General features: G+C 34.2%; 2 protein-coding genes across 8 annotated transcripts; both read right to left on the reverse strand.

The window, feature by feature from the left end:
• Positions 1-871: 871 nt before the first annotated feature.
• LOC120637590 (zinc finger protein 429) lies at positions 872-16366 on the reverse strand. The gene is made up of 11 exons (XM_039909432.1): positions 16232-16366; positions 15651-15857; positions 14953-15250; positions 13355-13480; positions 12390-12527; positions 11542-11676; positions 10523-10829; positions 7536-7626; positions 4849-4925; positions 3362-3519; positions 872-2479 (listed from the first exon to the last, which is right to left on the reverse strand). Exons 2-11 carry the CDS (start codon positions 15777-15779, stop codon positions 2349-2351), a joined length of 1590 nt encoding a protein of 529 aa, XP_039765366.1. The 5' UTR covers positions 15780-15857; positions 16232-16366; the 3' UTR covers positions 872-2348.
• A 3001-nt stretch (positions 16367-19367) lies between these two features.
• Positions 19368-24602, reverse strand: LOC120637591 (general transcription factor 3C polypeptide 6-like). 7 transcript variants are annotated; one of them, XM_039909437.1, is made up of 5 exons: positions 24497-24602; positions 23775-23952; positions 23327-23500; positions 22736-22867; positions 20475-20604 (listed from the first exon to the last, which is right to left on the reverse strand). In XM_039909437.1, exons 2-4 carry the CDS (start codon positions 23929-23931, stop codon positions 22740-22742), a joined length of 459 nt encoding a protein of 152 aa, XP_039765371.1. In that variant the 5' UTR covers positions 23932-23952; positions 24497-24602; the 3' UTR covers positions 20475-20604; positions 22736-22739. The 7 variants fall into 7 exon arrangements, with proteins under 7 accessions (XP_039765367.1, XP_039765368.1, XP_039765371.1 ...); XM_039909435.1 differs by having other exon boundaries at positions 24376-24602; XM_039909436.1 differs by lacking the exon at positions 24497-24602 and adding an exon at positions 24251-24369.
• Between the last annotated feature and the right edge of the window lie 1697 nt (positions 24603-26299).

A 26299-nucleotide genomic window follows, 5' to 3' on the forward strand; every position in this document is an offset into this window, starting at 1 on the left:
CAAATCATAACATAACTACTAGCTATTTAATTTTTGCTTCCTCGTGCCACCAACTCATTCCACCAGTGGCACTAGAAGGAATTGTCTTTCCTTGTTGTAGAACTGAGTGGATGATGCTCCATTTAATTTCCCTCTAGATAAATCTCTTACATTATACTAAACTAGCTTTTCCCTGCGTTGTTGCATAAATATTGTATTGTACCTCATGTTATATTGTCTATGCTTATACCTTACTTCTTTATGCCTTGTAAAATAATTTTTCTAATGTACTTATTTTTATGTAGGTATCATGAATATTTCTCTTATTTTAATTTGCAAGCTAAATTTAGCTATTTATGTTATATTATTGCAATTTTCTTAACAATCTCAAATTTAAAACAAAACAGTTAGCAAACGTTACTTTGTGATTTAGCTTTATATTGGTAAATTTGGTTAAAATAGGTCCAGTAGTTTCACAGCCTATTGGGTACGAATATTATCTTCCTCAAAATACTATTTTCTTCTCTTCTTCGTCGTAACCTGACTGAGGGCTGTGACCATCTATGCCATCTGTACTTATTAAGATTCGCCAGTCAGACGATCTTGAGCCTTGTATATTCGCACGGTTGCATTTACAAATGCTCTCGATCCAACGGGTCGGTACTCTTCTTCTGCTTCTGTTAGCCTTCACGCGGCCTGTTATAATAAGGCGTTATAGACAATCGGGTCTGGGGAAATTAAGTAGAGCATCATCCAGACTCAGTGGTACAAGGAATGAGAATTCCTTCTTCCTTCCACTGGTGGAATATAGAAAATAAAATGTTGTTGTAAATATGGTAATGTTCACAATAATTGACAGCAGATGTATCATGAAACAAATAAAACAAATGAATGCTTCTTTCAATTTTCTTTTACTATATTTATGGATCATTACCATTATGATTTAAAAAATTATTTCTACCTTAACACAAAGCATCATTTTGATGCACCAGCTTTGCTCTTTGGATGAGATGTACTTAGGAATTATTTAAACTTATAAAAGTAATTTAACTACATTACAAACTATTTCTCAGTAATTAGTTAAGTTCATCTCATCCTCTACAAATATCAGTAACTCATCTGAGTCATCTAAAATACTTAAATTCTATTCTACCCAATTAAGCCTTATTATTTACATGTATGTAAAATGTTAGAATGCGGTTTTCAAATTTCATACGATCATTCTGTATGAGCATAAGTATATTTTGCTAAATCCACAGCCAATAATAAATCCTATTATTATTATATTACATGTGCTCAAGTAGTGAACTGCTACATACAAGCTGTTAAAAATATAACAATCATTCTACATACTAAAGATACAAAAATAAATCGCTCAATTCATTGTATACATTTCTCATACCTATTATATATTAATGGCAGTGTCATCAATTGTTTTTCAATCAATATGTGATTTTGATCTTAAATTTACATACTTAAATTATTCTGAGTCTATGTCAGAGCAGAGATAATAAGTTTTTTTTTTTCTAACAGTACCAATGAAGAATAGATACTGATTACATATTTATTTAGTTTTGTAGTTGTAATAAAAAAAGGATTAAATATCTAATACTGTAGACATTAGTATGGAACTTCAAAGAATATTGCAGTTATTTCAAATAATAATAATATATGGGTAATTAATTAACTTGATTAAGATGCCCGTTCACTAATTACACCTAGATGTATAAATTATACAATATTTACAGTTAGCTGATAAATTATGTGACTTTTAAACTTTACACAGGGTGGGGTATAAATAAATAATAAGAGCGTGAACAGAAGATGCGATTTCCGAATTCAGATGAATCAGTTGTTAAACTTAGATCATGCAAACCTCTACAAGATAAATTCAATTAAATATGAAACTAGTGAATAGTTTCACAAGAAATCTAAAATAATATAGTTTTTGGTGGCATCTCCATATCGTGTAATGGTTTAGAAGTCCTTTGTGGAGTCAAGAGTATGTTTCTATAACATGATACCTAGCGTAATTTTGGACCTATCAATGCCTAAAAGTATAAACAATGTTAAAACTCATTTATTACAGGTAAAGGTTAGTGTATACTTGGTGATTTTGTTAATGACAAGGTAACTGGAAGTTATATAGCGGGACACTTAAATATCTCGCAAAATTAAAGTTTTTTGCCAGCTACTTCCCTGTAGAATCTGCTTATAAGACTGGTGGTAGCCACTACAAACAGTTCAGTTACAAAAGTGACATTATTACGCCTTCTTGAAATAATTGAATTGATTTTACAATTTAGTCATCAGCTAAATCGCTTCTTCTGACCAAGCCCAAGTTAAAGTAAGAGTTATTAATATTAAACTCATAGCGCAGTCTGACTTCTGAGTTCAACTTCTGACTGAGAATTTTGTTGGTCACTATTCTGCTGTTGCTCGAGTTCATCTGGTTCTGGTAGTTGTATTCTTGATGCAACCATCATGGGTGTAGTTTGACCTGTTTTAAGAAATATATTGAATTATTGTGTTGAACAAAATTAATCAGGATGACAAAAATAACAACCATCAAATATTATTAAACCGCCGTTACTTTTCGAAACTAACTGATATACAATTAAAAGTCATTTATAATTTCTTTATAAGCAATACCGCACAGATCTTTCAAAATACGCTCACTACACAAGTTTGGCTCAAACACTGGAGCTTCCTCGATATTTTTTGTCGACTCTAAAATACACAATTGTTAATTCAATAATATGCATTGCAAGTGCATCCTTTTATTATCATGCCTGTATGACTTATTTATTTTAATCTATGGCGTTGACATTTGGACTTATGTTATAGTTATTCATTAATTACAATAAATATTTGAACATACTGAATGCAATAATTTCATGCCTATTACCTAATGCATATTAATACATAATTAATGCATATTAGTTTATCTGATACCAACCTTGAAGGAAGAATTGTATAACGTACTAAGGCATCGCCTTAAAATCACGACACGACCGAAATCTTTTTACGTGTGTTTTAGTCCTTATATATGGTCCATATCAATAACACATAAGCAATTAAATTGCAACGCAATAAACAGAGATTCTGCATAATGATTATTACGTTCTCTAGTCTATTTTGTACGTCTTTTATTATTATGACAGACCCTTCTTTTTTTCACTCTTTTTATAAGACAGTTTAGAAAAAAATACATGTACTCACCCAAAGTGCCTTCTATTTTGAATTAAAACCAAATGTACAAAGCAATTGGGTCCAGAAAAATACATAATGGTGTTTGTATTGCATTTTTGTACTTCGTTTCATTTGTGCGAGGTTTTTATCGCCCGATATCTAAGTACAGATTATAATACTTTTGACTCACCATACTTATCGTGTATGCCTCTATGCCGCTTGAGTGCGAATCTGTCTGCGAAAGCAGCAGTGCAGATGTCGCATTTAAACGGCTTCTCACCGGAATGCACTTTGGCGTGGTTCTTCAGATGTGCGGCCTGACTGAACGCTGAACCGCATGTCTCACATCTACGACAAAATTAATTGTAAACTTTAATATAACCTAAATTTTGGGCGAGCATCTTTTGGATGAAACATATGGAAAGCGGTTGATCTTTTGCCATTTTGACAACCTACCTGAAGTAGCGGTGAGCGCTGTGATTTTAAGCTAGACATTCCGGGTTCGATTCCAGGCAGGCCAATTTGGAAATTTACAATTTCTGAATTTTCTCTGGTCTGGTCTGGTGAGAAGATACGGCCGTGACTAGTTACCGCCCTATATGATTTAGCGTTCCGTTACGATGCCTCGTAGAAATTGACTACGGGTATGGTAATTAAAGGATTTGATCCGGATTTCGATGCCGAGATCGCGAGATCCCGGTCATATTATAGTCCCGAGATTTTCGGGATCAAATTTAATGAATCCCATGCCTCATAACACTAAAATACAAATAAAAAATTGATATGTTTTACTGTATTTTTGTAACCTTTAAAAAATTTATATGTTTTACTTGGGATAGTATTGGTAATGCAAAGTCATTACCAATACTATCCCGGGATCCCGAGATTATTAAACTTAAGATAATCCCGAAAGCCCGGGACTAGAAAAATCGACCGAGATCTAATCCTATCATGGTAATATACCGTCTTAGACAGAATCATCATTTACCACCGGGATATTGCAGTCAAGGGATTACATTTTATTTTACTGTAAACGAAAAAATAAAACACGTCTCTTGTCCTCGATATAATGATGTCTACCGAGCTAAGCGGATAGTTGTGATAATAGCATTACATATAGTAGAAGAAAAAGAAGAAACTCTTTATTACACGTATAACATACATATAGGAAAATAAACATTAATGAAACAGTAAACAATGTAGACATGCAAAGTACTGTACTGTAGTAAGTGTGTAGTACTGTTTGTTTCCCTTTACTTATTGTATATGTACTGCCGTATTTTTCATTGGTTTATTTCCTTGAAAAGCTAATAAGTAAATACCTATAATATCTATAGGCATTTTTCGGCTCAACTAGAGAGCAATGAGAAGATGTTATTAAATAAACCATGGCATATACCACTTGGCCCGGGAATCGAACCCAGAACCTCTCCGTAGCGACCGTGCCAACCGCTAGTCATCATCGTTTCAAACCATCACCAAGCCTTCTACTACTAGTATTGGTAGACTTCACACGCTGTTGAGAAAATTATCGAGAACTCTCAGGCATGCAGGTTTCCTCACGATGTTTTCCTTCATCGTTTAAAGCAGGTGATAATTAAATTGCCACCGCTTCTTCGTACATATATATACATACTTAACTCTTTAAAAAAGATAGTAAAAGCAAAATATACACACTTGTAAGGTTTCTCGCCCGTATGGATCCGGCGATGATTCCATAGAGTTGCGTGTCTCGCGAAGCCTTTGTCACACACCTGCGTTGAACAGTTCATAATTTAATTAATAAATAAATATACTACGACAATACACACATAGCCATCTAGCCCCAGAGTAAGCGTAGCTTGTGTTATGGGTACTAAGATAGCTGATGAATATTTTTATGAATAATATACATAAATACTTATGTGGTTATGGTGGTTACGGCTGTGGCTAGTAACCACCCTACCGACAAAGTCGTGCCGCTAAGCTATTTAGCGTTCCGGTACGATGTCGCGCAGAAACAGATTGGGGGTATGGGTTTAATAAAACTGCCGTACCCCTACTAGGTTAGCCCGTTACCATCTTAGACTGCTTCATCACTTACTATCACGTGAAATTGCAGTCAAGGGATAACTAAATATACAAATCGCCATCTAACCCAAAGTAAGCGTAGCTTGTGTGATGGGTACTAAGATAGCTGATTAATATTTTTTTATGAACATAATTCGCATAAATACTTATAATATACAGATAAACACACAGACACTGAAAAACATTCATGCTCATCCCACAAACATTCTCGAGCAGTGGGAATCGAACCCACGGCCTTGGGCTCAGAAAGTAGGGTCGCTGCCCACTGTCCCAACCGGCAGTCGAACTTGTAGTGGAATAAAAAAAATATTACGAAGTCAGCATTTCGTATTGTTCTATTTAGAGTAGAGCATTTCCGCAGCAGTATTGGAGCGGATGCCTCACCTTCAGTATCACATTCCTAGGTGAGGCGGAGTTTCGGCTACGATTAATATTAAATAAATAAATAAATAAATCATATATTAGGACAATACATACGTCGCCATCTACCGCCAAAGTAAGAGTAGCTTGTGTTATGGGTACTCAGATATCTGATGCCTATTTATGAATAATATACATATTTTTTTATAATTTACATATATAACATTTTCCTGTTGTGGCAATCGAATCCACAGCCTCGGACTTATAAAGCAGGGTCACTGCCCACTGCTCCAATCGGCCGTCAATTAGAACTAAATATCGAAATAAAAAATAATATTGGACGTATCGTACTAATTGCGGTTAAACAAATTAAAATCTGTAGCGTGGTTCAAATTAAAATGAAAAATCTGTAACTTTAAAACATAGCAAGCAAATTTATCCTTTTCAAGGAACTTTATTTTTATCTTCAGTTGTCCATTCCCCCTTTTTTATAACCGAATTTGGCGAGTCGAACTCACGTCAAATTTATAAACCACAAATCTAGAGTATTGCATGTTAAAATTATGCTAACAATACTAAAATATAAGTGAGGAGGTAACACAAAAGTGTACTTATAAAGAATTGTTTGTTCGTTTAAATTCTTTATTGTACACTATTCAACAAAAGGCGAACCTAATGCCATGTGACATTTTCTTCCAGTTTGCCTAGTGTTCTTGGAACATGTATGTCGTGTGCGTTTTAAAAATTTAATAGACCTGTTTTGACATTTGTGCAAGACCACAGAATGTAACTTGGAACAAAACTGAAAGAAACGATAAAATAAAAATCAATTACATTACACTGTATGTAATTGATTTTTATTTTATCGTTTTTTGGGACGTTAAATAATATGAAAGAATATATGGCGAATATTCTTTTTGCGCTTACTTTTTAGTAGCATGCAATTTATAATTGTTGCGAAATGTTTCGAAAACAGTTACGTTCTGTCTTTTTTTTTTTATTCTAATAATGTAACCAGTTTTTTTACTGAATATCGAAATTAAATATTGTGTAGTAATCTTGACTGCATAGAATGAGCTTCGTTCTCAAACCCGCAAATAAAATTTTGAATTGACGACACTGGGTTCTAAATAATAAGTCTGAGTTGATGTATCTGAGCAAGCGGCACATGACTGAAGCGTCCCGCGCGCACTGCGCAGTTTTTCGTTCCCCATCTTGTAAAGTTGACTGTGCGCTCGTTTAAGTTTGATATATATTGTTTACTATTACGTTAACTTTGGCTCTTCTATTTTGGACATTGATTTAAACATAGTTATTTGACTCGATTTTTGTGTTTGTTGTTATATAGTACAAACTCTGTTTCAACATGTTGAAAAGTGGACGTATAATCAACAGCCAGTAACGCGAATTGGTTGTGAAGTTAAAGGAATACTTTGAACGAACGAACACTTTTCAATACATAATCATATCAATCAAGTACTGATACAAACTTGAATTGATTTATCGTGAGTATCGAGTACAGAGTCTTATGGTTCCATAACTAGTTACGTCGCGATGACAAATGTCAAAACGGGCCTATTACTTTTTTACTCAACCTATTTTTTCTTATTCTACACCAAGTCAGCCCGGTGTTCGAACCCGGGACCTGCGCTAACGAGACCAAGCGCTCACCACTCCACCACAAAAGACGTAGAACATACAAAATATAAACGAAAATACAACCGAATTGAGACGCTTCACTTTATTTTGAAGTGATTTAAAAGCCGATGACGATGATTAAAAACGATCTCCAAATAACAAAACCCTCGCCTACCCTCTGATTTTATATCATCTACATACCCTCTATGCACGCCACTGGTTGTGGCTCGCTTTACAATCCACAGATAAGAACACTTATGTTCTAATTGATTATTTCATTATTTGTTTCGACTTACCTCACAGACATAAGGTTTCTCGCCAGAGTGTGTCCGTTCGTGATTCTTCAGATGTGGCGACTGAGAGAACTGCATACCGCAAGTTTGACATCTGTTTACAACAATAAATCATTAATGATCCTTTTTTCACTGTAATTGCGATCGAGCCTACGTAAAGCGATTGCTTAAAGATTTAGTCCTCTATAATTGTACATTCTGCCTTTAACGCTTTGTTATAATTGTACTTTATACCTTAACACGTTGACTGCTGCCTAACATTAACAAATACGGTACACGAGTGCGGCAGGATTACACGCTAGGCGTGTTTTCAGCACTGGTGAAGCGTATTCGAAACAGGCGCTACGAGCTTGCGGCCCCACACGCGTTTAAACTTATCGCGACAGCTATGCGGCCTTTACGCAACAGGTGTGTTATTACATCACTCGTATTTTCTCATTTATTTATTGAACAACATGAAAACCCAACACTTGTCGCATTTGAATAGCAATTTGTATTTTTTTGTTGGATAAAATAGAATAAAACTTTAATGTAGTCAATACAGATTTTCTTTTTTTCAAAAATAATCATTTTCTAAAGAGCTTTAAATATAGTGGCTTTACATCTGGTAGGTACACTATTTTACTATATTCAAAATCGCGGCAACGTTAACCTGTGTGTAACTTGTGAATGTCATTTACGAATCATGATAAATAAATAAGTAAAAAACAGTATTAAATACCTACTTACATACGAATGCGGATTGCCGACAAAGAAGCAAATTTTAAAATAATATGCATTTTAAATATAATAATCCTTCCAGTAAATATACAGAACCATTGTTAAATTTACTTTTAAATTCGAAACAATAGTAACTCATTCCTGAGTAGTTTATTGGTACCGCTGGCCGCACCGATAACGTTTATTTAAGACGATAAGAAAAAATAAGGATGCGGATGCATCGTTTTGTAATTCTGTCGGTATAATGGAATGCAAACCGATATTTATAAAATAAATTTTTGACGATACCGATACCAATGAAAATAGTGCAGGCGAACTCAGGCGTACAAATATTAAAAAATATACAAATTGACGTCAAACTTATGTTGCGGATACCTTTATTGCAGAAAAACATTGTAGAGTATGCTAAAATATAGGACGACGATCCTATATCGATATCAATATCTACTTCGCGTCCCTATAAAATATTTTAAAACAATGCTATTATCTAGGTGGGTATTATTTAATGATCGATGGTATTATACTATTGTTGCAAATATTTGGTCGAAAACATGTTTTTAATATGAACTTGTTAGTTATACGTGTGATGGTCGATTCTCTCGATGGCATGGGACTTATTAAGAAAAACACTCATGTATAATGATTAGATAACTCACAAAACAACGAATTTTAAGTAGGTATATTGTCTAATATATAATAAAACGTGATTGCGTTAACGTTTAACTAATATTTAATAAAACGTACTTGCGGTAACGTATAACACACTTGTTGCGTAAAGGCCGCTCTAACAGTATATTTAAACAACACAGCGTTTGTGTTTGCCGCACTCGCAGAACGCCGAAAAAACACGCCCAGCGTGTTCGGCCGCATCCTTGTAGGTACATTTATTTTAACACGCCTAGCGTGTTAAAATAAATGTACCTACAAGGATGCGTTACGTAGCGCGTTACGTAGTTTTAAAACACAAATGTTGTGTTTTCAGCAGCCAACGTGTTAACACTGAATTATAATTATTGTATTATGCGAATTTTCTTGGTGAGGTGTACAATAAAAGTGTATTGGGCCGATTGGCGCAGAGGGTAGCGAACCCTGTTTTCTGGGTGCCGTGGGTTCGATTCCCACAATTGGAAAAATGTTTGTGTGATGAACATGAATGTTTTTCAGTGTCTGGGTGTTCATATATTGTATTATAAGTATTTATGTATATTATTAATTAAAATATTGAGCAGTCATCTTAGTACCCATAACACAAGCTACGCTCACTTTGGGGCTAGGTGGCGATGTGTGTATTGTCGTAGTATATTTATTTATTTATTATTATTTTGGTTATAAACCCAGTATTCCTATAACACCTAATCCTAATCTTAGCTTAGTGATAAATCGTTCAAAAATAAGCAGTAGGTACTGTACTGTTCAACAATTCAATTAAATATTCGATTTTAATTTCTATTCATGTATATTAAATTAAAGGATTAAGTTTTTTCGTGAACGTTTCGTTTGTTGCTTTACCCACCATACAATAATTATTAAGTTATGAGATTTGGCTACAATTATCTCAAAATCAAAGTGTATATCTACTGACTAAAACAAATATAGTTCTTTAGAACTATCCTGTCTTCAAGATGACATCTATTATTATAAATACTTTCTACGATATTTAAGCGCTGATAGCCCAGTAGGTAGAACTTCGACTACGCTTTCGTGGGGCCGAGTTCGAATTCCAGCACGTACCTCTAACTTTTCTAAGTTACGCGCATTTTAAGCAATTAAAATATCACTAGCTTCAATGGTGCTAGCCGCACTGGGCCAGTGTGGTGGACTACCGCCTCAATACTTAACCCCTCCACATCGTGGGAGACCCGTACTCTGTAGTGGTCTGATATGATGATGATATTGACATGTTGGAGATGTCTCTTAAAAAGTTTAAAGATTATATTAAACGTAAGATTGTAGAAAAGTCAAATTATAGTATAAAGGACAACATAATTGATAAAAAAAGCTTGGGTGTGAATTATTTATTGCTCTAACCAGGTTGCTCTTCTAATAATTTTAAATGACATGGTGAGATGGCAATTACAATAAAAAAAACCCTGGCTAAGTTTGTTGTGGGTTTTTCTTAGACCAGGACGCGTTTGGAACCCTCTTAGCTTTTGTTTTAAGTTTAAGAATATGGTTTTCGACATCATCTTACTACCGTGTACTTCTACCCTTAAGGGGGTTACTATGTTAATAGATACTACGCAATAAATAGTATAAGAGGTGACTCTTACCTGTAAGGCTTTTCTCCAGTGTGTATCCGCGAATGATTTTTCAGGTAAACAGCCTTCGCAAACGCGATACCACACACACCACACTTAAAGTTCTTTTCACCAGAGTGTAGTTTCTTATGGGACCACAAGGACGAGTAGCGCGAAAACGATCCCCCGCATATGTTACAGTGGAAAGGTTTCTCAGAATTTGAAGTGCTATTCTTGTTTTTATTTCCGCCTATGAAAACTATGCCCGATCCGTTACAGTTTTGACACTTTGTAACGGACGCTAAGTTTCTTTTTTTCACAGGATGATGACCCGCTTGTACTGAAAGTAATTAAAACTTATTAAAAGTTTTGTTTAGTTGCCCGCTACTTCTTCTGCATACATTTCTGGCTTCTTACCAAATTCCGCGGGAACCGTCAGTTTTTCCCGGATAACAATTCTGCTTTCAAAGTACTAATCACTATATCTGTGCTAATTTTCATCCAAATCAGTCCAGTCTTTCAGACATGATTGAGTTACAAACACACATCCAAACTTTCGCATTAATAACAGTAGTAAGATTAATATGAGCGTAAATTGTAGGGAATCGCATCAGGAACCTCCTACTTTAAACTACGCGCTCATCACTGCACGGGAGGTCGTCAAAAATCTCCTGGGACTTAACTGGTCAAAATAGTCGTTAAAACCCACCAACCCGCATAATAGCAGCGGAGTGGGTGTATACTCTAAAACCGTCTCTCCTTTGCGAGAAGAGGCCTAAAATGATAAAGATGACTTAAAATTCTAGAAAATAAATTTAAAAAGTGGGAGTGTTTCCTCCATTCAAACCCTAATATAGGATTTTTCACTTTCCCATATTGATGTCTGTTTCAAGGCTATAATTATTTCCCAATTTTGCTCGAGTATCACTACTATCATATCAATACTTTTACTGGCACAATTTTTGAAGGCAGATTGGATAATCCAATGTTTTACACATTGGTAATATTAGAGCTATTAGCTATTAAAAAAGTGTATTGAAAAAATTGTATACTTGTTTTCTGTTGCTGAGGCTGTTGGGCGGGTGGTGCAGAGGTAAGTGGGTCATTCTGGGTTTGCACACCACTCACCCCGCCTACTTCAAACTTTACATTATTCTCTCCCGACACAAATATTTGTGTTGAATTCACTGTAAGAAAAAAAAATAAAGATCTAAGTATTGAAAGTATTTACACACTAAACTGCTAGTACTATAAGTATTGCATACGGCGATCTAAGTTTATTTAAAAACACTTGGTCTGCATTATTGTGAATAAGTTAGAATTAAAAATTTGTGTTAAATACACTGTTAGAAAAATAAAGATCTAAAGTTCTGAAAGTATTTTTTTTATTGATACTAAACCAGAGACTGCATTATTATAAATTAGTAAAACCTAAATTTATTACTAAATTAACTGCATTAGTGCAGTGTATGAAATACATCATATAATGTTATCAAAAAAAACAGACAAATGTCCACAGTTATTAGGGCATAAACAGAACAGTCTCGACCATCAATGGCTTGAGAGAGCTCACACAGCCAAGTGGGTTTCACATTCTTTTGTACCATTTATGTTCTGCTATTGTGAGTAAAACCTGTGTTTAGATAGAATCTGAAAGAGAAGCATTGCTTTTGTAGAAGCTTCTAAAATAAAAAGAAATTATGCTGGGTGCACTCAATTAACACAACATGCAAAGAAAATGGTGAATTGAGTTTGTTTAAAACTAACTAAGCTTCACCTTCTCTGTCACGAATTTTTGTAGACTTAGAATGTTTTCTGACAAACAAGTAATATATTGTAGATGGATATGTGATAAACATTAAAATAATATACAAATTTAATGAGAATAGGTATGGCTTACCTCTCTGATCTACAGTATCCTGTGCTATGCAGTTTTCACATCTTATAAGTTTTGGTCCTTTTCTTTTTGGATTATTGGCTAACGGTCCACCACATGTGATGCATTTTGACTGTGACTTGTCAATAATTACTGGCTTAGCTAGAAAAAGATTGATAGGCAGCATAACTTATTTGCAACAAAATAAATTAACAATTGAGAAAAAAAGGTAGTAAATATTGTAAGGGTGCATTGACTGCTTTTAACTTGCTTACTGTAATGTAACCAAGTTAAATGTTTAAATAATACAATAATGATCACTATAATAATTGCACTATGAGCCATTTTGATTGTCACTGCCATGATACACATAGTACTTTTGAGTCTTAGATATGGCCTATAGCAATAAAGGATGCTTTGGTATGTTTTGATGTCAGCTTTTAAAAATAATTTCATCTAAGGTTAGATGAAATTATTGGGTTACCAAAGGAATACCATCAGATCAGGTTCTTGGAAATTATGCATTAATTATAATGATCACATTATAACTAATGCATAATTTACGTTTTTGAAGTTATACTTCTTTTGGCGCGTTAGGAAAAAAAGTCGAGAGTAACTTTTACGTTGCGCGCGCACACCGACATGAAAACCGACGCACTGAAGCTAGCTGTATCAGTTTTCAAAAACAGGTTTTGACAGTGTACCTACACTTTCAATTGTCAAAGTCTGCAGGCTCATTCCAAAATTTCAAATTTGAATGTGAGTTAAACTTGGTTGTACAATAATGAGATAACTAGATAATGCGATATAATAAAACTTTCAATGTATTAAATGCCTTCTTTTGTTAGTGAGGTTATTTCAACAAATGTTAGAATAAAGTGAAAGTAAAATTTTATCTTGCTACTCCAAAGAAGTATAACTTCTAACGTGTGTACATAAGTACACACACATTTTTTTGTTGTGGATGTAATAAAAAAAAAAAAACTTACTGTCTTGAATCTGCACATGGTGTTGCTGTTGTTCATTGGGGTCTGTGGCGAGAATTTGGATATGTGGCGGCATGGTCACTTCATTGGATGAACCTACTCCTGTGGCCACAACTGTTATGTTGTTATCTGTAACAATATTATAATATTTTCAATTACTAAACAGAGTTGAGTTTCTATACTTTAAAGTTATTGAACAGCATTATATTTATTAGTGTCAAATGAAGTGGAAGTGTGGTGCTCTTATTTCTTTAGGAGCAAACATACAGAATACCAAAATCTCATCAATCTCATCAATCTCATCAGCGTATCCATTGATGGACGTTTACTGCTGGACACAGGTCTTTAGTAGACATTTCTCAATTTAATTTTTCAGCAGTTCCTGTGTTTTGTTCCTGTTGCTTTCCTAGGGGTTTTACACCTCTTAGCAAGAACCTCAGTGTTTATCAGTATCTGAATTTACCAGACCTAGTATTAATTTTATAAGCATATTGTTATTTAAAATGTACACCAATAATAATTTATAAAAAATAATTAATATTTTTGGAAGTTTGTGGGTTTCAATTGGCAATTCAAGTTAACAATAATCAACATAGTAGAATAACGAGTTGTAATTAATATTCACTGTTCAACAATAGTCTGACCTTATGGCACAGATTTTGGCAATTGGATTAACTAAATCCAATTGCTAAAGTGAAACTGTCCATTTATTACAATTTGGGTGGCAAACTATCTTGCTGAAGTTTGGCACAGAGATTGCTTGCTTCCTGCAGATACATATTATATCAATAACTTACTTCTAGAGGAAATGTACTGATGAAGTATCAGCAAAATCTTTTTTAAAGTACCTACTTACTATAGTTGTAAACTTTACTGACTATAGTACAATAGGTTGGATTCTCAGTGTTGCACTGAAAAATTACAAGGTATGTATGTATAGTATTTTTCAAAGCAATTCTCAGTACAGAACAGAGTTGGGGGCTTTTATTGTATATAAAAGCTCCCAACTTGCCGTGCCTCAAAGAGCATGTTCAGACAAACGTTAAATAATAATAATAACAAATATACTAGGACAATACACACATTGCCATCTAGCCCTGCGTAGCTTGTATTATGGGTACCAAGGTGGCTGTAGAATATTTTTATGAATATAATATACATAAATACTTATAATATATAGATATACACCCAGACACTGAAAAACAATCATGTTCATCACACAAACATTTTTCAGTTGTGGGCATCAAACCCACAGCCTAGGACTCAATGAGCAGGGTTGTTGCCCACTGCACCAGTCAGCTGTCTAATCCTCATCTCTGGATCTCATAATCATTAATACCTGCCAACCCAAACTGGAGCAGTGTAGAGGGTGTTATTTCTGATTCCCCTTTCTTTAATATATTCCTTATTTTTTTAGGGCTGGCTTGTGTTTGTATCAAATTCCTCTTTTATAGGAGTCAGGCAGACAAGTTCATTTTTTAAATTTAATAGTCTAGGGATAGTGACAATAATACTTCACTGAGAACCAACATATGGTACCACTGCTCTATTATTTCAAAACCCTGTGTGTAAATAAAACTAAGAAATAATATTTAAATTACCGGCGTCCTGAGTATGTATCCTTTTGTGAGCATTTAATAGAGTGAGGTGGCCAAACATTAAGCCACATACATCACATTTAAAACTAATATTTGATATAGTGTTCTGAATTCCATTTGGCGCTAATTGCATTTGGTTGACCAAAGCATAGTTGTATGAGAAAGGCTGTGCTATATAACATGTTTTGTCATCGCTCGTGGTTAATTGGGCTATGTTAACTCCACCAGTACCTCCAGTCGTCCCTGTTCCTATTTTCCCAATCATATTCACATTTGTTGTATAACAAAATGTTGGGAACTCCTGTAAGTTAAGAAATATTTTTCTAAATTAAACACTTCATGTCAACCAATAAATGCCTAAAAACTCTTTTAAAAAAAATAGATCTCAAAACTATTATTTAATGAAAGGATTTTATGTATATTTGTTTAATAATAAATTATGAGCACCTTTACAGAATGAATAACTAAAAAGATTTATAATATTGTGTACAGAAAAAGAAAAGCTTGGATGTTATTATTAGGAAGCATATACATTTAAACATCTGTGTTTCATTCCCTGATAAATAAACATAATACATAAGACTCACTAAAATCCTTCTGAATTTAAAACAGAAAGGGGTGCAATAAGATAAGAAATTCAACCCAAACAAAGTTGTAGGAAGATCTTGTTAAGCAGACATTCTTTGTTAGTAAATAGGTACCTGCTGTGGTTGAGATTGTTGAGTCTTCTGTTGTGCATTTTCGATGTTTTTCCCTTGGGACTTCTGAGGGTGCTCTTGGTATTGAAGGGTCGGCACCGAACCGGCTTGAACCGCGTTTGTAGTGAACATTTTGAAGTTTTATAACATCACAGAGCGGTTTCAATTCATGCTTTTAATAAAACACTTCCGATCAACTTATCTACAAACCTAAAAATAAATATTGCTTTTGTTACACTAGCCCCTTTCCTAAATGAAAATTTGACTAGAAATTTTTAAAAGCGCGGCTAATTGTGCACACGAAAGAGAAACACCCAAAACATATAGTGCGAAGGTAACGGGGGATATTTCTTATCATTCGACTCTACTGAAAAGATCATTCGGGCGATGAAAGCAGTGTCTCCGTGAATAGTGTCGATATATAATGTAAGAAAAGGATGACGGACTATCTATAGACGCGCTTGAAGTAAACTATGGACGCCATTGGAAATTTCGTTGCGAGTCTTCGATGAACGACAGGCAGAACGAGTATAGGACAATGCACAAGACACGAAAATAATACAAAGCGTAGCACATTTTCTTACCACAATTATTATTACTATCAAACATCAACTTATTAGGCTGAAAACATTGCTTTCATTATGTTATTTCTATCTCACTTTTAAAATCTCAATTCTCCATCTCACTGAATAAACGAAATGGCGATACAAATAAAATGGCGACCGCGGCAAGTAGGCATAGACAATTACAACTGACATAATATTTTTTTAAGGCACATTATAAGGAATTAAAGAAGACACTTGTTATTTTAAATATGACATAGAATTTTAATATTTTAATTTATATTGAAATCAGTATGCAATATATATACATGATTCAGCTGAAGCGAGTAGGAAGGGTGAACAAGAGGAGGCCTATATCAACACCATGACCACCCTAACACACAATCCACCTTTGCACAGCGTCTTTGCTGGCGAAGATGAGGTCGCTGACTTTAAGATTCACCCGGTTTTCACTTCAGTTAGTTTCTTTGAGCCCTTGGGCTCATTCCGAGCTACGCCAACGAGCCCGCGTTACGCTGTTGAAATCATTAGGGTTAACACATAATCCGAAAAAAGAAAGGGTGAGTAGTATTATTTAAATTCATTCGATCCTGGCGACCGAAATATAGAGAAAAAAATTTAGTGAAATCCACATTGCGGGGTTAGTCGTTGGGTGGGTCACAAATCACAATTCACAATAATAAAAAAACAGGTTCCGTAGTTTCCCGCCATTTCATAACATGCAGACTTAAACAAGGACCATTTGTTTGATACTCTTTAAAACATATTATTCCCACTGCAACCAATAGATAAATTATGTTATTTGGGCTATAGTATCTCGAACGTAATCATTGATAATAATTATTAGTTTGAGGGTACACAGGCTTTATAGTTATCACCACTGACGGAAGAAGAAATGGACATCGGGTCAGCGCCCAAAAACGTACGAACTAAAAGGGCAACAGTATCAGTTTGGCTCCAGATGATTTTATAGAACTCCTCCCACTCAAAGCTGGATAAGGTGATAGATTCAAGATTGTTGCAAGCAAAAATTATCAGTAATGCTGTGATGATAAACGATTCAAATTGGAATGTTTTAAAATTATTTAAATTTCTATACATGTAAGTATAGGTAACTCGGGACACTTTTTTCCTAAATTTTGTAGATTGTGAGATATTATCAAGAATATTTACGAGGAACCTATTATTATTATTATTAAATTCTTTATTGCACACACAAAAACAAAATACAAAGAAACACATTTACAAAAATAATAAAAAAAAAAAACTAGTTTAGGTGTGCAAAGGCGGTCTTATTGCTAAAGCGATCTCTCCCAGACAACCTTTGGCGATAGTAGTTTTTGTAAGGAACGGGTTGGTGCGGCAATAAAAATTTCTATCTACATAAAAATATTGCAAACTAAACTACATACATGGTATAAATTCTAATACTAAACATATAATTATTATGTATAATATATATTGTTCATACATATAATTATAATAAACTACATACTAGAGCGCTACATACATAAAAAATAGTTTTTCAAACGACTTTTAAAAAGAGGCAAGGATTTTGCCTGACGTATGTCATCAGGTAGGGAATTCCAGTCTGACACAATTAACTGTAAAAGAATTACTATATTTCGTGCGACTGTACGGAACCTGTAGTTTGCTGAACCTAGTGACATCTGTCATTTTGTCATTTCAGATAAAACAATAATTCTCATACGCCTTTGTTATTTGAAACTTTTCTTTTTAAGTTATGACTACCGTATGTTGGAAATTGATTATATGTACCTGAAATAAATAAATAATCATGTGCTATAAGCAAAATCCAAATATTTATTAATGATGCGGTTCTAATTTAGAAAAGATAGTTTTGCTAAAAAAGGATCAATACAAAAACTACACTGGAATGAAAAACAATAGGAGCAAATTCAAGCTGGAAGTCGTATAGCGTGATCAACAGTATGACTATTGCGCGCGACCTCGTCCGTATTTCTCTATGTTTTTAAAGCATTGCGTTGGAAAAGTTGATGAAAAATTGACCAAGGTTAAAATTATTTTGCGGAAACGGTACTTCCGTTTTTCCAGGATACAAAGTATCCTTTTTGACTTCTTGGTAAGCAGACAACTTTGGAGGAACGCCAGCGACTGTAGCGGTACGCCGAACACTTTAACGGTACTCTTGGCTACTTAGGCTACTTTAGAGGGTTGGGTATAGATATCCGGTACTTGATTTTACATATGTTTTTTGCTTAGGAGCTTTGTCTGGGTTAAACTTGGTCCATATACACTGTTTTTGGATTTCGGAAATGCATTTTGAATTAATTACGATAAAAATAAATTTCACTAAAAATTGCGTATAACGAAATGCAGCTAGATATGTATTTGGTATAGTTTATGAATAGTTACAACAAAAAAGGTATATTTAACATAGGATATTTAATACATAGGTCAAAATCTATTTTAAGAAGCTAGGTTAGGTTAGGTTAGAACATAAAAGACCATTGAGAGCCGAGCGAAGCGGAGCGGAGCGAGGCGTCCCCTAGAATCTGACACTAAAAAGGTATATTTAACATAGGATATTTAATACATAGGTCAAAATCTATTTTAAGAAGCTAGGTTAGGTTAGGTTAGAACATAAAAGACCATTGAGAGCCGAGCGAAGCAGAGCGGAGCGAGACGTCCCCTAGAATCTGACACTAAAAAGGTATATTTAACATAGGATATTTAATATATAGGTCAATATTCCTATGTAAAAGAAGTGAGGTTATGATTTATAAAAAAAAATCATTACTCGAAAACTATACTTTTCCGACAAAGGGGAAAGGTGGGGGGGGGCTTCCCCTACCTACCTTCCACTCCCACCCTCGTACGCAAGTACCGGATATCTATACTTTTATCACTTTAGAGGCTACTCCACTTACATAAGAGGTACGCTGACTTGTTAAGATGTACGCGGACTACTTTGGTCAAAGTTGATGACAACACACAACAGATACATGAATCTAGAAATGTTTTTCACACATCCACAATATTTTTGAAGCTTCTAGATCTTAGTGGTGGAGCTTATCCGAAGTGACTGACGAAGTATACTTATATATTATCATCGCATTATTCGATATCATAATGGCAAATAAAATAGTAAGGAAAATACAATTACAGAGTTTAATAAGTAAGGCAAAGATTGAAGTAAGTGGTTTTATTTTTTAAGCTTAATATACATTTACGCTTTCTTATTCTTATCAACAAAATAATCTAAAATAACAGAAGGTTTTACTCGGCCAACAGCTTCTATTTCATTTAAAACGAAGGATATTCTATGATACCAGTTTTGGCATGTGGCAAATTTAATTTTTTCAATTACATTATGATTTGGACACCAATAGTTATTTATTCTGTTATCTCTCAAGCAGTCCTTTAATTTTTTCAGCATGGTTAAGACTAGGAATGATAAAGAGTTACTTTTCCAAAACTGATCGTCCCTCGCTTCACATTCCCACAAAAATAATGTTTTTATAAAGTAACTGGAAAGTTTTGTAAATCCTTGAACATCCCGAAAGTATTTCAACAGCCTTATAGTTCCTTTCAAATTGTTCTTGTCATTCAGAAGCAATCTTTCTTGGATCGGAAATGATACCCTCCAACTAAAGTCATCATTGCCTGGTTTGGGTACAATAAAATAGGTTCGAATATTCGTTGTTTCAACTTTCAAAAAGTCAATTTTTGAATTTAATGGTTTTGTTGGCAGCTGGAATGAAAATGTTGGAACTAAATCGATATCAATCAGACTGCCGTCAGTTTTTAAAATGGTTATCGTGTTAGCTGGCCCCGATGTTTTTGAATATATTCGAAAACATTTATTTTTCACTTTTAAAACTCTATAGCCATCTGTTTGAGGTAGAGTATTCATAGCCTTGTCAATGGTACTTTGCATCCAAGAACGAAATTTAGTCACAGATAATCGATAATGTTTGTCGCACCATGAGTGAGTTTTTGTGAATCCTTGACTGGCTGTTGCTGGTGTTAAAGAGAGCCTTCGAAAATCTGATGGCATCACAATGGCCGTGTAATCATTTTGACAGTCAGTCGCGTCCAATTTTATTTTGCCACAGTTGATGGGAAATTTTAAAATAACATTAATGTCGTATTCTGTAGGTTGCCCGACGCGTATTCTGTCGAAGTAACTACCAAGGAAATCAAGCCTCGGTTTTAAATTGTTGAAAAGATTGTCGCAAGAACGCATAATTTTAAGGAGTTGGTCTAACACTAAAAATAGTATGTTGGTGTTCTCTTTCCTTTCGTTCTTCTTCATTCTAATGTAATGTCTGTTAAGTGAATGAAATATACACTCCATCCCCTTATTTTTAGCGTTTGTGCGGTTCCTGCAATTTATTACCATTGTCGATCTGAAACAACAAATACGTATATATAATAATTAAAGTATCTGTCTATATATTTTGAACCGAATAGAGTTATGTTATGGGTTTAAAACTAATTGCTATACCACTAACAGGTTAGCCCGTTTCCATCTTAATCGTTAGCATAATGTGTTAAATTGACAGGTTAATAGCAGGTGAGATTGCTTCAGAGGGCTAACTTCTTGTAGAACAGAAAAAAAATCATGTACATTAAAGTGCGTGTTGCCAGTGATGACTTACGGATCTGAGACGTGGTCGCTAACTATGGGCCTCATAAGAAGGCTGAGTCACTCGATGGACGGAGCTATGTTGCTACGTGATCAAATCAGAAATGAGTTGATCCGTAGAAGAACACCGACACTATCGCAAATTTATCTTATATCTACCCTTAAAATAACCTCCGGAATAATTTAGAAACACTTGAGGAATTTGGGGTTCTAACTTTATTAAGGTGAATGAATACCAGCAGAGCGGACTAAAAAAGATATACAAAGGACCTGGGTTCATGGAATATTTGTATAACAGAGAACTTTGGATATTGTTTGTTTCCTACCACACATCACTAGCACATGTCTATTAAATTAAATGCAATTTTGGTTTCGCGAATGTAAAACTACAATCACATACCTTTTGTATAAATACGGAACAACGTTAATTGCTTCTAAAAATTCAGACAGCTGAACCTTTGAGCTCCACCAACACTGTATGTATGACTGTGCAATATAAATATGACTCATGTTTTATATCCCAATTGCAATCAGGGGATTCCCCATCTATCAAGAATAGTAGTCGAACCACATAAACGCGAGTATATTTTGTAAATAATAGTAGACTTACTGTGGCTTAGAATTAGTTATAGTGAAGATCCGCTATGGGGTTCTTATAATATTTTGAGACTGACGGACGGATTTGCGCCGCGTAATATGGACTTCAGGTAAAGTTACCATTAAACCGAGTAAGTACCAGTAAGAGTAAGAGGGACCGAGTTCGAACCCCTGCACTCAACTCTTATTTTTCATGTGCGTTTTTGGTTATAGCAAAAATCACTGGCTTTAAAGGCACATAATTAAGAACATACAGAAACCGTATACACGACTAATATATAAGCATCAAAAACCACTCCACTTTAATAATAAAGGTAGTACGACAACACACACATCGCCATCTAGCCCCAAAGAAAGCGTAGCTTGTGTTATGGGTACGAAGATAGCTGATGAATATTTTATGAATATAATACACACAAATACTTACAATACACAGATAAAGACCCAGACACTGAAAAACATCATACAAACATTTTATAGTTGTGGGAATCGAACCAACGGACGCAGAAAGTAGGGTCGCTGCCCACTGCGCCAACCGGGTGGCTAAAGTAGAGCTCCTAGAACTGTCAGTTCTCAGTAATTATTATACCTCTAATGTCCAAACTTTCACCAAAAAAATGGGAAAAATGTTGTGAGCTGGCAACATTCCTCGAGTGTGACGTGAGGAGTGCGCGCAGCGTGTTCAATATTTTTGGACACTATGCATGGAATGATGGACCTGTATTTTCTTAACATTGTGTTTAAAAATAAACGTAGGTGTTGAGTCTCATGTACCAGTAATTACACCGGCAACTATGCCGTTCAGAACATAACACATCATTGCGACAATGCTGCTTAGCGTCAAAAATAAGCATTTCGATAGTAGCTCTGTCACATCATTCCGAGAGGCTCCTATAGTGGGACAGTAATGGGTTGATGAAGAATAATAGTATCTTGAACAAGTTGACTCAGGAAACATTACGGAGAGCAGGCGTAGTGTTTCTTTGTTATTAGTACCATCTACTGCGATCACCAATTAGTCTGCCCAGAATGATTATGGGCAAACCCTCCTGTTGAGAGACTGTTTGTCCAGCAGTTGACTTTTAAAGGCATATATATTTTTTTATCTATTGGATAGAAGCAGGCGATACTTTGCGGAATACTATATCAAGAAAAAGGTTACTACAAAGAAAAACAGAAAGTAACTAAACTAAATATCACTAATTTATGACCGGTTTAAATATTTTCTTGGAGTCCTATATTTGATCATTTTAGAATTATGAAAAATTCATTAATTGTTAACTGATATGACTTACTGCATTATTCTTTAGAAGCATTTTCTTCCCAACTTTTTTTAAATTTCTCTAATGCATCTTGTACACTCTTAAAATCGGCTGGTTTAATGTTATCACTTTCAGATGACTGTTCTTCTTGCTGGTGTTCCTGTTCTGTTCAAATAAGATTTCTTTAATTCTTTATTAGGTACATGTAAATGAATAATTTTTAACAAATGTATAATATTTTATTATTTATTTTATTGTCAAATATAACTTATTTTGATAAGTGGCATAAGCATGCATCTCTGGAAGTGACATCAGTGGGATATCATCCCACTGATGTGACTATCAAGTCACAGGAAGTAATATACATTTATCAGTTCAACTAAGTCAATACAACATAATTTGCTGTTTACATTAGATTCCAGGCTCACACATGTATTTTTCTATGTTTATGTGGTGTACGATAAAAGTGTATTCATTCAATCATTCATGTATTTAACTATATAAGCAGCCATAATAATGAAACAAAATTTTTGTACACATTAATAATGTCTTCTTCTCTTGCATGCAAATGTCAAAATTTGTTTACATTAATTGTTTATTGGTTGACCATAGTTTAGCTTGTACCTTGTTTGTCTTCTTTAGGTTTAACATAAGCATGCTGAATGTTGATAAATTTTCTAGTCTTGCTAATGTACTTCAAATTTTTTTTTGACAATTTATCAAATAATGGATCTATAGTATTCGGTGATGGATCTTCTTCAAAAAACATGAATGTTCCTAAAGGATTTTCATAAGTACCTATAACAATGGTAAACAAAATACTGTAGTACTCTAGGCATAATATTTAAACAAAAGGTTTGATATATTATGTATTTTAATGACTTGAAAAAAAAAAATACAAGGACTATAATAAAAAAATTCAGGATTACGAATTATGAAAGCAAAAGTATGTAAATGCTGGATAATAATGTTTGAGTAAGACCTGGTAACAACATAAAAGACTAGTTGTACACATTTATCACTGTAAACTTAACAAAATATCACTTGGGATTTCATTTTCAAAATTTAATACCTGTAAAAAATGTGTCATCCAGTTGAAATATTGGATTTTTAGTATCAAGTCCCAAAACATGAATGCTGTTGTATTTATCAAAGTTTACAGTGTCTTCAAACTCTGCATAAACGAGAACCTCTTCTTCTTCATCTGATAAACTTTCTATATTACTCATTGTAATAACTGTCTATGAATGCTAAAAATAATATTTCAAATAATTATGTTACAGAGTAAAATCTTACTATTTCCACTTCCAGTCCTCTGCCATTATTAAACTTACGAGCTCTATAACTTAAGAATAATGGAACAAATTCACAAATAGATTTATCAGTGACCAAGTCAAAAACAACATGAGAATAGTGTGAGAATAGAATTTATTTCACAGGGGGTGTTAAACATTCCAATGAGGGACAATTTTTTTTAAAAAAGCCACTACGAAAATAAATTTAAACTATAATTCGCAAAGGTAGGTAAGAGAGTTAGGCAAAAAGTACCTAATACATGTATAACCATAATCAAACCTTCTCTTTGTAATACAATTGTTTCTATAGTTCTAAATAATTATTTTCGCAAATACTAAATCAGGTTATCTGTACTACATATTTCCGAAAATACCTACTGTTTGCGATAACAACAACAAATATTGCACCACACTACATAGTTCACCCTGTAGTTCGAGCAGCCAACGAAAATTTTAGAATACTTATACAACAGGAATTTGTATTGATGGAAATATTTACGTTAGTGTGATTTTTAATTTTTTGTTAGAAATTGGAAATTCGCAATTAGAATTAAAAATTAAAATTATTCTCAGATTGAGGAGCCATAAACCCGACAGTCTTGACACTTGAGCATAGACATTAAAGACCCAAGATAGTGTTGGGAGAACTATGTGCCAAGTGTCAGATTTTCTTTTTACATATTCGATCGCGTGAAAGTTAACGGTTTGGTATCTGCAGCGTCCAAATAAACTCATGTGAGTTTCAGGATGCGAAGAATACTAATTTAAGTAGTTTGTGTAATAAAAAAATAAATAAATACCATATAAAATATCGTAGCGGTTTGTACCAAATTTCATCAAGATCGTTAACGCGGTTGTATTCGTAGTTAGTAACAAACAAATAGCTTGTAAACTAAATGAAACGTGATACTTTTACATATTATTTACTGATTACAGGAAAATTAGTGGTTCAGCGTGATTTTTATAAAATCGAAACAAAGGCAGACGAAGTCGCAGGCAATAGTACTATAGGGTTCCCTGTTAAGTTTCAATTTATATTAATTGAAAATTGCAATGAATGCATGCTCGCAAACTTAAATTATAAATGAAATAGCGTATCCGTTTGTCGTTTCCATATCTTTGTTATGTTTAAACATTGCACAGATCTTTCTTGCTACCCGATTGACTAACTATACCAACAAATTGCCAACTAGTCGTCTTCATTCAAAACGCATAATTTGCTAGCGACAGTTATCATCTCATCGCATAATATTCAGTATGAGGGTAAACCCACCTGGGTATAATATAATAACTGTTGCAAAAGTCAGAAATTTTTACATCAGCACCAGGATAAAGTTTACGGCACGGCGGATTTTTTAAAAGTTTTTGCTTCTGATACATTATACGCCTGCAAAGATAAAAGCGATCTTGGCAATTTAACAACTTCGGTATTCTAGTTATGTGTTATAATCTGATTTGCATTCCAGGACATCTATCTACAAGCTTCTTGCGAGTGGCATGGATTTTATGTAAAGTAGCCAGTTTACATAAAATCCATGTAAAGTATTTACGTACATACCTTGTTCCTTGAGTTCTAGTTTGTAGACATCTTAGTTATAATAAAACTGCATTTTTTTTCATTGTATCATTGTGTCTGTATCTGGGCCGCGCATGACGCTAAAACTACTTCATTAATTGAAATGAAACCGCACGATTTTAATTCATACTACGAGGTAGGACATTGGGTACTTTTTATTCTGAAATTCAGCTCAGTTCCTTTGGGAAAGGGGATGAAAGTCTTTGAGGATTTATCACCATAACTCTGTCAAATGTTAACTGGTTTAAATAATTCTTTTTGTACTGGATTTGCCCAAATCTCGTCTAGATCTGATGAATATGATCGGAGATAGAGGAGAGAACTCTTCAGCAGATTGTAGCAAACTTGTCTCATGAGGCATAACGATACTGAATACATAAAATGTTGTCACAGTTATGACGACTGTTATAGGACTGAAAAAAAATTGTTAGAAATTGTCTTGGTTAACCTATAGGGTATGAATCAATTAAAAATGCGGTTTCGGTACTTTCTTTAACGATTATTATTCTTTGTTAGTGATAGGAGCTCAGACTGATTGATATTAAATTATCATTTATATTTCCGAAGACGGGCACCAATCCATTTTCTGACTTTGATTAACGTTGCTTACCCAGCGCTATCGACTTATATTATGCCACACATTATTTGCAGTCATTTGTTATAGGATTTTTTTAATTATTTTCATCATCATCATCATCACATCAACCGATAGACGTCCACTGCTGG

The sequence above is a fragment of the Pararge aegeria genome, chromosome 4, assembly GCF_905163445.1.
Source record: "Pararge aegeria chromosome 4, ilParAegt1.1, whole genome shotgun sequence".
Taxonomy (NCBI): Eukaryota; Metazoa; Arthropoda; class Insecta; order Lepidoptera; family Nymphalidae; genus Pararge; species Pararge aegeria.

Bases quoted from the DNA above. Each gene is read 5' to 3' on its own strand.
- LOC120637590 (XM_039909432.1), bottom strand. From the start codon at position 15,779: ATGTTCACTACAAACGCGGTTCAAGCCGGTTCGGTGCCGACCCTTCAA. The intron at 12,528-13,354 runs GTAAGTTTTTTT...ATCTTTTTCTAG, and splicing joins CCATGTGCAGATTCAAGACA to CTAAGCCAGTAATTATTGAC. The intron at 3,520-4,848 runs GTGTGTATATTT...ATTTTGTCGTAG, and splicing joins ACGGGCGAGAAACCTTACAA to ATGTGAGACATGCGGTTCAG.